The sequence below is a fragment of the Gobio gobio genome, assembly GCF_949357685.1.
Source record: "Gobio gobio genome assembly, chromosome: 2".
In the NCBI taxonomy this organism is placed as follows: domain Eukaryota; kingdom Metazoa; phylum Chordata; class Actinopteri; order Cypriniformes; family Gobionidae; genus Gobio; species Gobio gobio.
Genome location: NC_137098.1, coordinates 46,016,923 through 46,032,815, shown reverse-complemented (window position 1 = coordinate 46,032,815; position 15,893 = coordinate 46,016,923). Strand labels below are relative to the sequence as shown.

General features: G+C 39.1%; 1 protein-coding gene across 1 annotated transcript in view; it reads right to left on the bottom strand.

Moving 5' to 3' along the window:
• Positions 1-329: 329 nt before the first annotated feature.
• cd81a (CD81 molecule a) overlaps positions 330-15,893 on the bottom strand; it is a 28,525-nt gene continuing 12,961 nt past the window's right edge. Inside the window, exons 3-8 of the mRNA XM_079811003.1 lie at positions 4,305-4,402; positions 3,952-4,026; positions 3,742-3,861; positions 3,537-3,626; positions 3,361-3,444; positions 330-3,262 (exon numbers count right to left, since the gene is read on the bottom strand). Of these exons, the coding sequence (XP_079667129.1) occupies positions 3,200-3,262; positions 3,361-3,444; positions 3,537-3,626; positions 3,742-3,861; positions 3,952-4,026; positions 4,305-4,402 (530 nt within the window). The 3' untranslated portion in view covers positions 330-3,199. The remainder of the gene's footprint in view (positions 3,263-3,360; positions 3,445-3,536; positions 3,627-3,741; positions 3,862-3,951; positions 4,027-4,304; positions 4,403-15,893) is intronic.

Below are 15,893 nucleotides of genomic sequence, written 5' to 3'. Positions count from 1 at the left end.
TAAAGTCATTTGTAGCTTCCTGTAATCTGGCCCCAAATCTCAGGTGAAAATTGTAATTTTCATAAATTAAACACCCTATCCCTTAAAAATGTTAATTTTCACCCCCCTTCACAAAATAGTGAAAACATTACTTCCTCATTAATGCATTTCTTTCACCAGATTTATTTTTAAAAAATCAAAATTTTTAGCTGGGGACCTCATGGTTGATTGAGTTGACACGGAATGACCCAAATGTAATTTCCAAGTATATCAATGATAGGCTATTTGATAACAACTTTCAGATCTACAACCAACTGGGCAAAAATGAAGACAAGAACAAAATGGAGATGTTATTTGTAAAATACATTTAATTCCTGAATATTTGGGCAACAAAACCAGACCGAAATCTATAATTGGTGTGTCGGGGTAAAGGGATTTGAGTGACATCAGTCAATTTGGGTATCCTTACTACACAAAGGTTATATTTGACAGTGTTCAAATATCTTGATGTGTTTTAACTACAACAGTTATTTTCAAAAACAACTGTTTCGCCTTCATATTTGATAGTTAGAAGATCATGCTCAGCCTGTCAGAACCCCCTAAAATTCTTACATGCTTCAACTGAAATATATATATTTTTTTGACAAGTACCAGGAAAAAGTCATCACAATTAAAAGGCATACATTGTCTTTACATGGTAATTAGTATACTATATAGCTGTACAAGACATTTTTTAAGCATATCAGCATAGGCAATATGTGTTAACAAGACAGGGTTGCATAATGCATGTAGCCTAAATCACAAATCTGATGGTATTTATGCATCAGGGATGGGGTCGCTTCGTATTAGTGCGGTCTACAAGAATAAGTGCACGATAGACATGTACACAGGCATATTAAGGGTGTAATCATCAGTTGTCAAAGTGAGTAGTCTTTGCGCCACCTAGTGAAAGTGGCACGGTTTTACAGCAACTACATCCGTGAGAGGTGGCAGTGAAGAAGTAAAGAGTTCTATCCATCTGAATTCACGGTCAACATATATCACACACACGTACATTCACACAAACGCCTTGGATTTTTCAGTTGAGTGATATTAAAAATTACAGTCATGACAGCATAGAAAATTCCATTAGGAATCGATCTGGATTTGCTATCTAAAGGCACCCACACACTACAAGATAATCGGGCCCATTTTGGACCCAATTCTTCCTTTCCGACAATCCTAGGTAAAGTCCCGATTATCTTGATGGTCTACAGATTATGTTATCAGATTTTCTTGTGGTGTTTGGTGTGTTAAGAGTTATTGAATCTGCATAGGCATAACATGACTTCCACCTTTTTCTGCTGCCCAGACACTATTATCGCCATTTCTTCTTGCCTGGCGTCTGGCATGTTTTACTCTAAATTCACGTTTGGACCGTTTGCGTTCGCGAATGGAGTCTGTTAGTGTGTGGTGTGTGCTGTCTTGGTCATATTGCGGTACTCCACACACTATAGAAACAAAACGGTTAAATCTATCGTCATGTTTATGGTCTCTCACATTTTGAAAATCTGATAAGATTGTAAAAATCTTTTAGTGTGGGCTAGCCTTAAGTGATTAAGGGATATGGTGTTTCATTTATAAGGCCAGTAGGTATGTATGATCCTCTCCATGGCTGCGATCATTGTAAAGAGAGGCAGAACTTCAGTGACTGGGGCAATAATTCTTAATGTGTCCAGCTCCTTGTATGACGGGCATGCAGGAAAATGCATTACACTATATTAGTTTCATAAAGCATAAAAAGTTAGCAGATTGTAATGGGCATCAGGAGCTCTGCGTAGAGCAAGAATGCGGATCTAGGATCAGCTCTCTCGTCCATGTGATCTCACATACAAGAAACACAATGATCATAGATCAGCGCCCTTTCTGCCATTAAAGGAATATGACAGGTTCAGTACATTTCACAAGGTAAACTCAACTGACAGCATTTGTGGCATGTTGTTGCCACAGAAACTAATGCTGACTCTTGAGAAGAAAAACCACAACAATGCTGAACACTTAATGGAAGGTGAATGGAGTACATTTCTGGAGAAATGTGAAGCTTGTGTATTTTTTTAAAAGCACTGTTTCCGTTAAAAAGTTTGAAGTGGTTCTAATCATTTGTAATGGTCATTTAAGGTGTTAAATTTAATTTCTAATGGCAAATAAATTGTGAAATTGTTTTTTTATACAGAAAAAAAAGGTTTTTCACACTAAAGCATTGATATTATTTGCATCTTGTTTATAGGCCAAAGTATTTGGCTGTAACCCAGATTGTTGCTGTTTTTGAAGAAAATTAGGTACATTTCATTTGGAAAAGTGAATTTTTGTGAAAATTGAAAATCAATTTCTACTGAATCCGGATTATGCATTTTTTAAGCTTTGTTTGCGCCGACTGAGCTCTACTGAATGGCATACAGTGTAAGAAGCAAATGTAGTACTCATTAACTCTGTAATGTTAAGACGAAAGTATACTTCCATGTCCGCGAGTTGCCCGATTGTTGTGTCCAAGAAAACCAAGTTCAATAGAGCGTACTTTCTCGCTCAACTGTGCGCTCGACGGAGCAGAACGCGGAAAATGAAGTATATCCTGGCCTTTAAACATTTTGAAATCTTTGCATTCTCACTTCCAATAAGCACTGTATTCCTACTTTCTCTCTCACCGAGCTAACGCTGTTTATTTTAGTGGTTTTTCAGGAAGAAACGTGTACATACAAGCAGCAGTCTCAGAGAAGAAGATGGGACAGTGGTGTTCAATACGAGATTCATGCTTTTTCAGCCATACAGGGCTGCAAATATATACAGTTTATACATGTACATACGAAAAGAATGATAGTAACTGATAGCAATAGCAGTACTTAACAATTAACACAAAAAAAAACCTACTACAAGCAAATAAATGTATCCATCCTTCATGTGATAATGTACTGTGTGTGTGTTTATAAGTCTACTGCTATAGCTACAGAACGCAACTAGTCATCGCCAACTACAGCGTAAACAATAGCAGACTAGTTGTTGGTGGATCCACTGCCACATTTGAACAGAAATGCACAAAAGTTGCTCTGAGACGCCAGGAACTGGACAGAGTGACTATATTATAAAACGATGGTAGATACAAAACAAAATAGGAGATGGCAGATATAAAACAAAATCAAATTTTTTTTGGCTGATGTTTTTAAAGGACATATCTTGCCCCTGTGTTTTAGTAAACAGGGCTGTTCCTGATACCGCAGCAGAGCACCATGCTGAAGATCATCTCGAAGATCTAGAAAGGAAAAAGGGCAAAATAAGGGGTCAAATGTGATGCAAGCAACAGTAGAATGTAACTTGACACCAATACAAACATAGTTAAGAATCCCTTACCATGATTACAGCAACAACCAGGGCGGCGATGCCTATCAGGTAGATCTTCTCTGAGAAAAGCTCTTTGATCTTGGTGTGACAGTTCTGAAAAACGGAGAAGAGGTTTTTTGTCAAGCTACGAGGGACCATTTGGATGAGAATTCTCCATCCTGAGGGTTTACTGAGGGTAGACTTACTGCCGCAGTAATTTTCAAATCTCCAGGACAGACGTCTGAGACGAACATCGTAGAAAATCCCGCTATGCCTCCTTTGCCACAGCAGGTAAGCTGAAAGCCAGAGATGACACTGATTAGATATGTGTCTTTACAACATCATTTGGTTTGAGTGAAGTTTGGTTAGCTTGATTATTGCTGTGCTCCTCAGTACATGAGGACTACTTACAGTCTCGTGAAAGACCTTCAAGACAGCAGCGGCAGCCTGATTTTGATCGCTTTGTAAGGGTGGAATTGAAACGCCTTTGTCATACACAGAGTCATAGAAAGAGATCAGCTCTTTGGAGATCTGATAGGAAGAAAAAAGAAGATATAATTGCAAATATATGTAACCAGATGTGTATGTGTCAGCTTGACATGGTGTATACATGCAACCAACCTTGTCTTTGTTCATGAATCCCCAGATTCCAGCAGCAACCTCACAGGCAAACAGAATGACCAGGCAGGCAAAGAACTGTAGGAGAGAAACAAAAAAGGATATGTACTGTATATGGGCAGGAGTCTGTTCTCCGTACAGTACAAGACCCTAAACTTACTAACAGTAGTGTATAACACTGTTAAAATAATCCTAATAAGTCATGGCACCATAAGTTCAGTGAATGCTTTACTTCAAATAATGAGAAGAAATCAACTTAAAAGCAATGTCATTCCATTAATATATATTTTTTGGTTATTGTTTGGCATCATGTGATTTGAGGAATTTGCTGAGTGGCCACAGGATTTGTTACTCACTGTTCCGAGAAGACACTGGGATTCCTGTATGGCTCCATAGCAACCAAGGAATCCAACAAACATCATCACAGCACCAACAGCAATCAAGATGTAGACACCTTCGAGAAGAAAAGCATGTGCGTTATCGTAAAGGAATATCCAAGATCCTTCAACAAAAAAATCTGGGATCAAAGAGGGAGCCATGAAGCTCAGTTCTCTAGAATTGATGCATACTTAAACTAAACAGATTTGTCAACTAGATTTGAGAAGTCATCCAATCAAAATAGTTTATATATCCAGGGTGCAGTACTTCATCGTGACCAGCAGGAGTCACTGTGTGTTCACTTTGACAGGGTGGTAAGTTTACTTTAAGCAGAAGGAAAACTGCAAAACATTTGGAAGGCATACTAAGAGGCCCAAATTAACTTTTTGTTTCCATTCCCTCATTCACATAAAAAAAAAAAAGCCTCGAGTTAACAGCAAATCAGGGATCTTATGTAACATGACGTGCACCGCTAGAAGGGGGAAAAAAAGAATAAAAAGAGCCGTGGAGTTAAGATTCAACAGCTTTCTCAGAAAGAAAGAATGAACTCCTTTTCCCGTGTTGACGTTGTTTAGTAACACAGGCTCAGTGATAACTGCTGTAACCATAGCAACCCCAGTAGGCCTTAGGGCGCAGCAGCAGTGTTTGCATGGATGTCCAAATGGCAGCGAATAGAGGGACACGCACAGATAGAGAAATAGAACAGAAAACTCTCTCTCTCTCTTAAGAAACAATCAGCCGCACACAAACTGAAATCGTTGTGACTCATCACACAGAATATGAGTGAGCATGAATAATCTTGCAACTGCATCTTCCTCTGTTGTCACACCTGTTCACTCTTGCAAGTTAGATTCTGTATTTTTTTTGTTCATTTATTAATCGAAATATAAATGTTTTGTTTGTTGTTGTTTGATTTTATTGTTATTAACATCATTAGCAAGTATTTCTTCTCTCCAGCAATAAATAAATAAATACATACGGACATAAAATAATCCAGTTTGGTGAACTATTCTGGAAGCTGATTTGTTTGACTGATTCTATCGTGTCAATCACACATTCTTACTTTCTTAAAGCATTTTTTTTTTAAATGTCTTTTACAGTGCTTCAACATTGATCATAAATTGTATTATTTAAATTTCAAACAAAACTCTTTTTGTGTCAGGAAAAAAACACTAAATGTGCTTTACATGGTAGCATCTAAATGAATGGTGCAAGTTAATACACAGGAAAAAACACAGGAAATCAATTTACTGATTGATTGTGTCTTGTCAATCACACATGCAGGGACATACGGCACACACACATTCTTCCTCTGTAGGAACTAGGAACCTGTTGATTTGTTTTAGATTCCCTAGTCTAAATGATCTACAATTACAAGTACTTAAAGCTACACTATGTAACTTTTCCGTCCACTAGAGGTCGCCTGTTCAAAACAAAGGCGTAGTTTGATGACGCCACGTTTGAGCGCAGAATCTTGGGACATGTGGTCTTCACCTCACAGCCGGTGGAAAAGAGTCAGGATAGGACTCGGGCGGAAATCATGTTCATGGATGTGATTATTAACATTACTGTAGTCTGAAGCAGAGCAGAAGCGAGAGTTGTGGAGCTGAGCAAGGCCGCAGGAGCGATTGAAGAGCGGGACTGTTATTATGGCATAGTCGCCGGCGGGACTTTTATTATGACACGGTTGCCGGCGCTACTTCCTCTTTTCCAGTCATGAGTATGAGGTAACGCAACTCTGTTTATCAAATTAGATATATCTGAGTGTGTTGAAAAGGAAGTTATGACGTTCGCTCGGCGGCTGCTATGACACTTGTTCACACTGCAGTGAGAGTAAAGTGTTTCACTGAATAAAACCGGAAACCGAGGGTGACGCAGATATGACGCAATCGACAGGCAACTCCCTCACACGCATAGCTCACACGTCCCGGTTTCTTGGTTAAAATAGCAATTTCTCACGATTTACAAATAGTTGGAAACATTTGGGATATTCTAAGTACTCAACTGAACAAAATATATAACACTGGCCTAGTGGTTTCTGGATATTTTACTGCAAAAATCCTACATAGTTCACCTTTAATAATTACTATTGCACTGTTAATATTTGAATGCTCAAGATATAGTATTTACTGTATATTGTACACAAACTTCATAAAGCTTTTAAAGAAGCTACTTGAATTTCTTTCTCTGGAAGTGTAATGCAAACCCCACCTTCTTTGTTTCTCTATCTCCTATTCAAATTCAGTTGATTCTGTCCTGCCAGCTCCCTCTTCTTTCATCCTCTGGCCATACAGACATGGCCAGGGCACTTCTAGCTCTAATCTCAAACTGAATTTCCAGAGCATAATTAGATTACGTTCTTAAAATGTCTAAATGTCCCGCTGTCATTTAGCAAACTGTGCCCATACCCTTGCAAGAGAATAAAAAAAAATCAATGCAATGTGGGGTGATGTGGGAGGGGACTGACCGAGTCCTGGTTCCATTTACTTAATTGCGGTGGATAAGGGGCTCAAGGAACCGCCACCAGGCCATTTCTCAGTGTGACAGGTCTGAATGGAGTGCTACGATGTGACTAGCATACTGAACAGCTGCATAATACACCCGACTCTCCCTCTATCACACTTTCACTTTCTCTTTAAACAACCCTCTTTCTATTTTGATTCCGATGTCTTTGGATGCCCATCTCCAATTACCAAAGTCCATAACTACTGAATGACTAGTCTAGCACTCACTAGCTGTGCAGAGCATAATTACTTTAAGATGAATTTCTTGTATAGTCCAAAAATAACTGATGAGAAAATGGAGAAGAATGTAAGGATATTTCTATGACCAGGTGCTTCCTGTAGAGAATGAGTGTCTTATGACACAATACAATGAAGAGACCCCCAAACCCCCTGGTTCGAGGCACTGCGTCGTCTGCGTCTCTGTCTGAGTGTACATGAGTCTCTGAAAGAGCATCTGAATTCATGCACGAGTGCTAAGAAAGTTGCCAAATGCAGCTGCTATTTTCGTTAATTTAAAGCGCAGACGTCTGGTTCTCGGCCAGTGAAAGACAGGGAGTGAGAGAGGGAAAGAAAGAGAGGGAGAGAGAGAGAGAGCTGGGTGTGTCACATGAGGAAATGAGCAACAAATATGATGGAGAAGAACAGGAAAATGAGGATTGTGGACAAAAGAATTATGAGAAGAATGAGTCAAAGGTAGCAAGAAAAGGATGTGAAGGAGTGGACAGGGGTAAAGGTGCGGACACTGAAATTCAGTCATTTCAGTGGGAATCCACAGAATTTCGAGTGCGAGTGGAACATTTCCCAATGCAGATTTTGCAACGGGTTCAAGTTGGTCACATGGATTCGCCGCATTGACCAACTGCTTGGTTTGAAAGTGATTTCTGTGCTTCATACAAATCGCAACACTATTGACAAGGTAGGCCAGTTCACCTCCACCTCCATCACCCTGAGTGTTGGAGCTCCACAGGGCTGTGTGCTGAGTCCCCTGCTCTACTCTCTCTACACCCATGACTGTTTGTCCACACACAGCTCCACCTCGATCATCAAGTTTGCTGATGATACTGTTGTCCTGGGTCTCATCTCCAACAACAATGAGACGGCATACTTGGACGAAGTGGAGCAACTGACATCATGGTGCCAGGACAACTGTCTCTCTCTGAATGTTAACAAGACCAAAGAACTGATTGTGGACTTCAGGAAGAGACAGCATCGGTCATACTCCCCTCTCATGATCAGCGGGACACCGGTAGAGAGAGTGAGCAGCTTCAAATACCTGGGTGTGAACATCTCCGAGGATCTGACCTGGACTACACACATCCAGACACAGGTGAAAAAAGCCAGGCAAAGACTGTACCACCTGCGCCAGCTGAGGAAATTCAGGGTTTCACCAGCCATCCTGAAAACTTTCTATCGAGGGGCGATAGAAAGTGTCCTGACTCAGTGCATCACAGCGTGGTACGGGAACAGCACCAGTCACGATTGCAAAGCCCTGCAAAGAGTGGTGCGCTTATCCGAGCGCATCTCAGGCTCAGCTCTCCCGTCTCTGCAGGACATCTTCACCAAACGCTGCAGAGGTAGAGCTACTAAAATCATCAGAGACATTAATCACCCTGCAAACTCTCACTTCACCCTGCTGCCATCTGGTAAGCGCTTCCGTAGCCTGATGGCAAAGACTGAAAGACTCAGGAGGAGTTTCTTCCCCCAGGCCATCAGACTCCTGAACTCAGTCACGTGACTTCACTTCACCCCCGCACACACATAAACATACAGTTTTTTAACATTAACATCCACATACTGCAATTGCACTGCACTTTACGTTCCTATTGTTACTGCGTAACAACCTGTAATAAACCTTGCACATTATACTTCTTTATATATACATATTATATATTTTATGTTAACCACTTATTTTTAAGTCTACAGTTTATCTCACTTATCATATCCACATATTATTTATATTTTTATTTTTATCTTATTTCCTATTTTTATCTTTTACTTGATTTATTTATAATTCTACTTATGTTAATACTTTTTATTCTAATTTTATTCTATTTCTATTTAATTTCTTGTAACTGTTATTTGCACTGTCCATGGAGCGGACCTGTTTACATTTCACTGCCAGTTGTATATTGTGTATATAACTGTGTATGTGACAAATAAAACTCTTGAATCTTGAATCTTGAATCTTGATATAATTGACCTTTTTTGCAAGCAAAATTTGGCAGAAATTTAGAAATCAGGAATTTAGTGCGAGAGCACATTTCCAATGCAGATTTTGCTACGGATTCACCACGTTGACCAACAGAAAGCTGCGTGGTTTAAACGTGACTTTTGTGTGAGCTTCGCTAATATGACTGCACCTTTAGGGAGAAAAGGAATGGGAAAGTCAGTGCACACGCTGCACACTTTAAGCACAAACAGATGATGCCAGAGTTCAGAGTTGAACCACAATGGAAGTAATGGTGAGTGGAAAAGCTGCAGAGAGAGAGCGAGAGAGAGAGAGAGAGAGAGAGAGAGAGAAAGAGAGAGTGGGAGGGAGGTAGGGTGGCATGTTCTCAGACAGCAGGCAGAGCTGTAGTGGAGGAGGGGTGCTGGGATGTGTGAGCAGATTTTTCCTCTCGTTTTTTTCTCTCTAGAGACTGTTTTCTGTAACTTGTGCCCTTTGAACGCACAGCGACATCTTTGCTTTTGAAAGTCCAAACATGTACATTTGATTTGCTTTCTTGTGTCTGCATAATAAAGTAACATGGTACCCAGGGACGGATTGGTAATCTGTGCGTTCTGGAAAAGTCCAGAACGGCCGTCCAACTGAGGGAATGGCCGGATGATGGGCCTATTTGGGAGAAAGTCCAGGGCTGTTTTTTAGCCCCAGTCCGTCCCTGATGGTACCTGGCAACTGTTACCTATAAGGAGCTGTTTCTACCTGACCTAAGCCTTAAAGTTTTTTTTTATTTTTAGTATGAATATTGTAGCCTTAAGCTAATCTATAAGCTAGTGTGCTCCAAAAAAAGGCCACAATAACATAAGCGTTCAAAACTTACAGTCTGCGAACATGCATCTACGATTTTGCTAACATCACTCTGCACTTCAGAATTTCTGCCCAATCAAATGCTCTCTAGAATCTGAAGCGTCCTGCCCCCGACACTATAAAAAGACCCTAAAGCTGTGGCTGAAATCGGTCACTTGTTCACACAATTGCTATTTTGTATATGGTGAATGGCACATAGTGCACTATATAGGGGTAAAGAACGATTCAAACAGTGTAAATATGCTTTCCATTGGGGTGAATGAAGTCTGGTTTCACTTTAGTGTCACGTGAACCGCCACTGCGCGCACACAGTCTGCTCCAGTTCAGAGACCAGAAAAAAATGAAAATGTATTGGACCCATTTGAATTCTACACACTTTTCAAACTACACATTGTCAGCATGATTATATTCAGTTTTGCATTTGTAACGGTTTTCAATCTATTAGACTATAGCTGCCATAAGCTGTCAAATGTGGCTTTACCGAGCTCAACGGCTCTAGCCGAGCTGTGATATAAACACTATTGGCTATTTTATAAAAGGGGAAGAGCTGCTCAATATATCCCGCCCTGTCTTTATGTTTCAGTGGAAAGTATGTCAACAAACTGAATAACGCTGCATGTTTCAACACACTTCAGTGGGACTTTAAATTAAAATTTGTTGGTTTAACTCAATATATTCAAGTTGATTAAGTGCTGCTAAATAACATTTAGACTTGAATGATCTGATCTTCTGAATCAACTTAAATATACAAAGTAACACTAATAAACGTCATTTTAAGGGCCGGATCAACTGGAAATAGGTCCTTTAGGAAACAACTGCGTGTTAGCACTTTTTAAGGTGTAGGCTGTGGCTAGAGTTATTCTGGAAGTACACTTTGTTGATTCTCTAATGATGATAATTACTTCCTTTTCCTGTTTTCCTCATTAATCTTGCCTTTGTTTTCTGATGATGCTGCCAGCTCCTTTTCCTCAGTCTCAATCGTCACCATTCACTCAGTCTCAAAGATGTGATATCATCAGGACCTTTGTGTTCCCAATCTCACATCTCTGACTGATTTCAAGATTCACACGCTCACTCCATATCTTGGTTCCCAAAGCTTATTTTAAGACAGATTATCTATATTTGATAGTATGGTATATAGAAAACTGTGAAAATAAGTGGTTCAGTTACAGTGGCAGAGAAAAGATAGAGTTGGAAAAATCTGGGTTTAGTCTTCTTTCACAGACAAAAAACAAACTTTGTTTTAGAAAGTCAGGAAGTAACAGCCCAAACTGGATTTTTAAAGATGTGCCATTCGAATTGGAAGAAGCTAGAGAGATCGAAGGCAGAAAACACTGAAAAACACAAAAGGCCATGTCACAATACTTCAAGGTCACTTCCTCATGAGGAAGTGTAATGTTTTCTCAGCTAAGACACACAGTTTGACCTTAAGAAAACAGTCAAATAAGCCATTTTTGTGGAAAAGCAAAAGGTTTAAAACAATTAAAGGTCCTGTTCTTCGTGATCCCATTTTTCAAACTTTAGTTAGTGTGTAATGTTGCTGTTAGAGCATAAATAATACCTGTAAAATTATAAAGCTCAAAGTTCAATGCCAAGCGAGATATTTTATTTAACAGAAGTTCCCTTTCAAAGCCTACAGCGAACGGCCGGTTTGAACTACATCCCTGTACATCCTGCTTTAATTACGTCAGTAGAACAGTTTGTCGACTAACCTCCGCCCACAAGAATACGCGAAAAAGGGGGCGTGGTCTTGTTGCTCCCTCGTGGAGAAGAGGAAGTGTTGCGTTCGGTTCAGTTCGGTTGCGTTTGTCGCCATCAGACGCTGTTATTTTCATCCCGGAGTCAAATCACCTTTGTTTGGCCTTCAGGGGCTGTAGTTTGAGCGCGTTCATCTCCCCGTTATGGTAAGAGGCGTGACCTTTCCGGGCAACGTGCGCTAAGCTGCTGTCGAATCACAACACGGGAACCGCTGGCACAATCAGAACTCGTTACGTGTTTCTGAAGGAGGGACTTCATAGAACGAGGAAATCTATCAAGCCGTTTTGAGGACAGTGAAAACAGCGGTATACAGATAAGTAAATTGTGTGAAAAATACTGTGTTTTTTTACACATGAAACATGAACACATGTTATATTGCACACTGTAAACACAATCAAAGCTTCAAAAAAACACGAAAAACGGGACCTTTAATACTCATTTGAAATACATTTTTGGCCTGTAAGCCAGAAAAGAACTGGATATAACTAAGTATACAATAAAAATGCATGTTTGCAGCCGTCTGTTAAGCAAGAGCAAACTGGAGCAAATTACATTAGTTTTTCAATCCAAGGAAGGCTATACAACATGCCGACTGCTTTTGAAGAAGAAAGAACTCAAATTAATGTATTATATGTTTTTCCATTTATTCAAATGTGATATAGGTGATTTTCAAGCTAATAATATTTTACACTGTACATTATAGGAACCAAAAACAAGTTACTCTATTAACACTAAAATTAAATGAGCATATATTAAATGACTATTACTAGCAGGATTGCTTAAGATTTAGGTCTGATGATTGTTTATTTTTCTCATCAACTCATCACAAATTGCTTCTACCTGGCAACCAGTAAAACTCTTAAAATTAATTTGTACACTTGAATAGGCTTTCAGTGGAGAAGAGCATGAATCAACATCAGCTCTGTGGTACAAATAACTCAAGACTATGAGCTGCAAAGCTAATGCTGAGTGCTGATGGATGTTCAAAGTGATTGCCATCATAGGATCAGGAAGCCATTTGTGCTAACTGAATATAAATGAATTCTAAGTATTGACTGAAAAAACATTTTGGCTAAGTGTCTCAAGAGGCCTGGAGACACTGGTATGCTATCACGTAGGTTAAGCCAAAGGGTGGGGACTTTTAAAGTGAGAACATTCAACAAATAATGTTAAGCTTACTTTCGGTATCATGTTGGTCAACATGGTTTATCTTTGTAATCCATGCAGGAGTACTTGAGTTTTTCTTTAAACTGGGGATCTCCCTAGGATGTTTTTATTAGATTGCCATTGAGTTTATAATTTGCCATGTGTCTGATATTGCTTTAAAAATACATCATCACTTTCGCCACAATCAGCTTATGGTTGACTAGGTGGTGTCGGCCACTGTAGGAGGAACTAATAAGACATTCATTCATTATGTTTTCTTTGCTAAAAGGAAAATGTGGGGATTTCTCTTGTAAATGATTCACAAAACATCCTTTCTGGAAAAAATACCAAATAAATACATGAGATTGTGTTAAACAATATGGGCTCACCCTACACATCGGTTTAGTGGTTAGTGTTATAAATACTGTGAAGTTCAGTGACGACTGCTCTGAGACTTTCAATCTGAAATTTAGTAAAGTTTTGAAAGTAAGAGAGTGTGACGTATGACGCCTATGAACATACTGCTTTTACTCACCAATGCTGCTTTCAAACTGATCTTGCATTTACACACTTGTCAAAGAAGGAACATTCACCCACTCTTGAAGGGGTCATGAACTGCATTTTTTTAGGTCCACTTATAATGTTTGTGAATTTTATATTTAAAAAAAAATCCTAATTTAGAAGTGATAGGCTATTTTCTCTCCTGTTTTTGACTCTCAGAGTCTCTCTTTCAAACACTCAAGACTTGGAAGTAAACGCCAACTGCTATGATTGGGTAACAGTTTTGCATTTTAAAATAATTTTCAACGTTCCCAATATTACATGTGTGGAATTGTTTCGAAAACTTCTGATGTTGAAATAAGGAATATATTGACTTCTTAATATCTTAGTTATATTTTAGTCTGAATTATTAAATTGCGCTCCATCTGTTTGGCATGCAGCGGTGCTCGTTCACTGAAGTCTGTGAAGGTTAGTGGAGACCCGCTTGCATAAGGCTCGTCCACTCCTGAATATATTGAAAAATAAGGAAAATTTGATTTATCAAATCATAACCCCTTTCAAATCTGAAACATTTAGAGTAAATGTTTACAGTAAAAATTATAATGGAAAATTACTTTATTGTTTTAATATATTTTCCAAAGTAATGTATTCTAATATGCTGATTTGTTGCTCAAGAATTTTTTTTAAATATTTTATTAATTTGTTTTAAAAACAGTTGCGCTGTTTAATATTTGTTGTGGAAACTGTGATTTTCAGGATTCTGTGACGAATAGAAGGTTAAAAAGAACGATATATTTAGAAATATTTTGAATTTGAATGAATGTCTTTGTCACCTTTGATCAATTGCTGAATCAAAGTATTAATTTATTTGTTTTCTTTCCAAAACAATTACCAACCCCAAACTTTTGAATGATAGTGTATAACTTCACTTCAACTCTATTGCTTGAGTGATCAGTGTGAAACAGGCCTGGGACTGCAGAACAATTCTTATTGTTGAGCCCTATGATTAGTTGGCAATTTTGTGAACAAGAACCAAGACAGCAAGAAGATGCACTAATGGCACTAAAGTCATATATTTTTGTTTGAGTGGTGAATGCAGTCTTATTTAAACTGTGTTTTTTAAGTACAGCAGCAGACACATCTAATTTTGTGGCTATATGGATACATCCCTCCCCTGCCAATATGGAATAATTGAGTCACCCAGGCAAGCTCCATTCCCCTCACATTCAGCAGCAGGCATTTTCAGGGAAAGGCTGACCTGACCATACACCGCCATGAGATTACACGATTGGCTGATGGGAATTGCTCAAGTAAAGATAAGTGAAGGAAAAGAGTCTCAAATGTTTGTACAACAAAAACAATTACGAGTCTTTGGATATTTTTAGTAATTGAGTTTGTGTTCACCTACAGTACATCACATTCTGACGCTGTTTCTAGAACATAATGTATTAGTAAAGATCACAACAATGATTTATGGAAATTAATGATTGACTTACTATTTAATATTTATGAGTGCTCATTCTTTAATCGCATACTATATTGTAGCCATGAGACGAAGTGACGACTTTTAAAGAGACTATTAAAGCAAGCACAATTCTTTACTCTATTCAGAGCAAAAAGCTTTCCCACCTGGAGCTGTCCACTGCTCTTTCTCTGATGGACTTGAGCTCTAGTTGTGTTCTCTCACATTACACTCCATAAAGAGCAAGGCAGGGTGTATAGAGCTTCTGGCTGCAGGCCATTTCCTCACATTAAGATGTTGAGAGCTGTAATGTTTCATCTGCAGCTCCTTACATGGCATCCTTGCACTTTGCAGACAGACAATGGATCACAGTATACTAATTATTTTTCTGCTACGAATTCTGTCATTCATCATTTGTATTGCATCCTTTCCTTAAATCTCTAATTCTGCCAAATGCATATCATTGTAAGAGCAGCTTATTTCTGTAAGTTAACAGATCTGAATGCAAAGCCAGAGAACCAGCTTTGCATTCAAATAAGCAGCTCTATTTTGTCTGACAGTATTCTTTATTAGGTTACCATGTGTTTGGATGCCACAAATCTGAGTTTCACCACTCGCCTTCAGGCCCCCCTTCCCCCCGACCACTGCCACTCCCATAGTGCCTGAGCCATGTGTGATCTTCCAGTCAAGCCCTCAGCTGTTCCCAGACATCACGCAGGCCACCCGCTGGGCTTTTATAATAGTGGCTGCGTACCACTGAAGCGCTGGACCTTGATGGTCAAAAGGTTAAAACCTTTTTCGTTTTTTGCTTAGGGGTGAAAATAAGTTTGAAATGACCTGAGCAGTAATACATTGTCAGCAACCAATGGTTGTTCGAAGGTGTTTACCAGTCAGAGTGAACTTTTTCGGAAGGTTTGCTTTTGCAAGATGAACTCGTCAAACTAGAGATGCACCGGTCCACCGTTTTCTTTTTTTCTTTGTACTGGACTTGCACAAAAACTATATTGCAATAATTTGCCAAAATGAGCACAAAAAGAGCACAGAAACACCAACAGAGCAAATACTGCACAAGGCACTACAAGCTCACTGTTCACAATGCTCGAAATATTGGAAGAAAAAGATAAATATTGAATTCAGGGTGGGAAGTCAAATCATTCTGTTTTTGCTT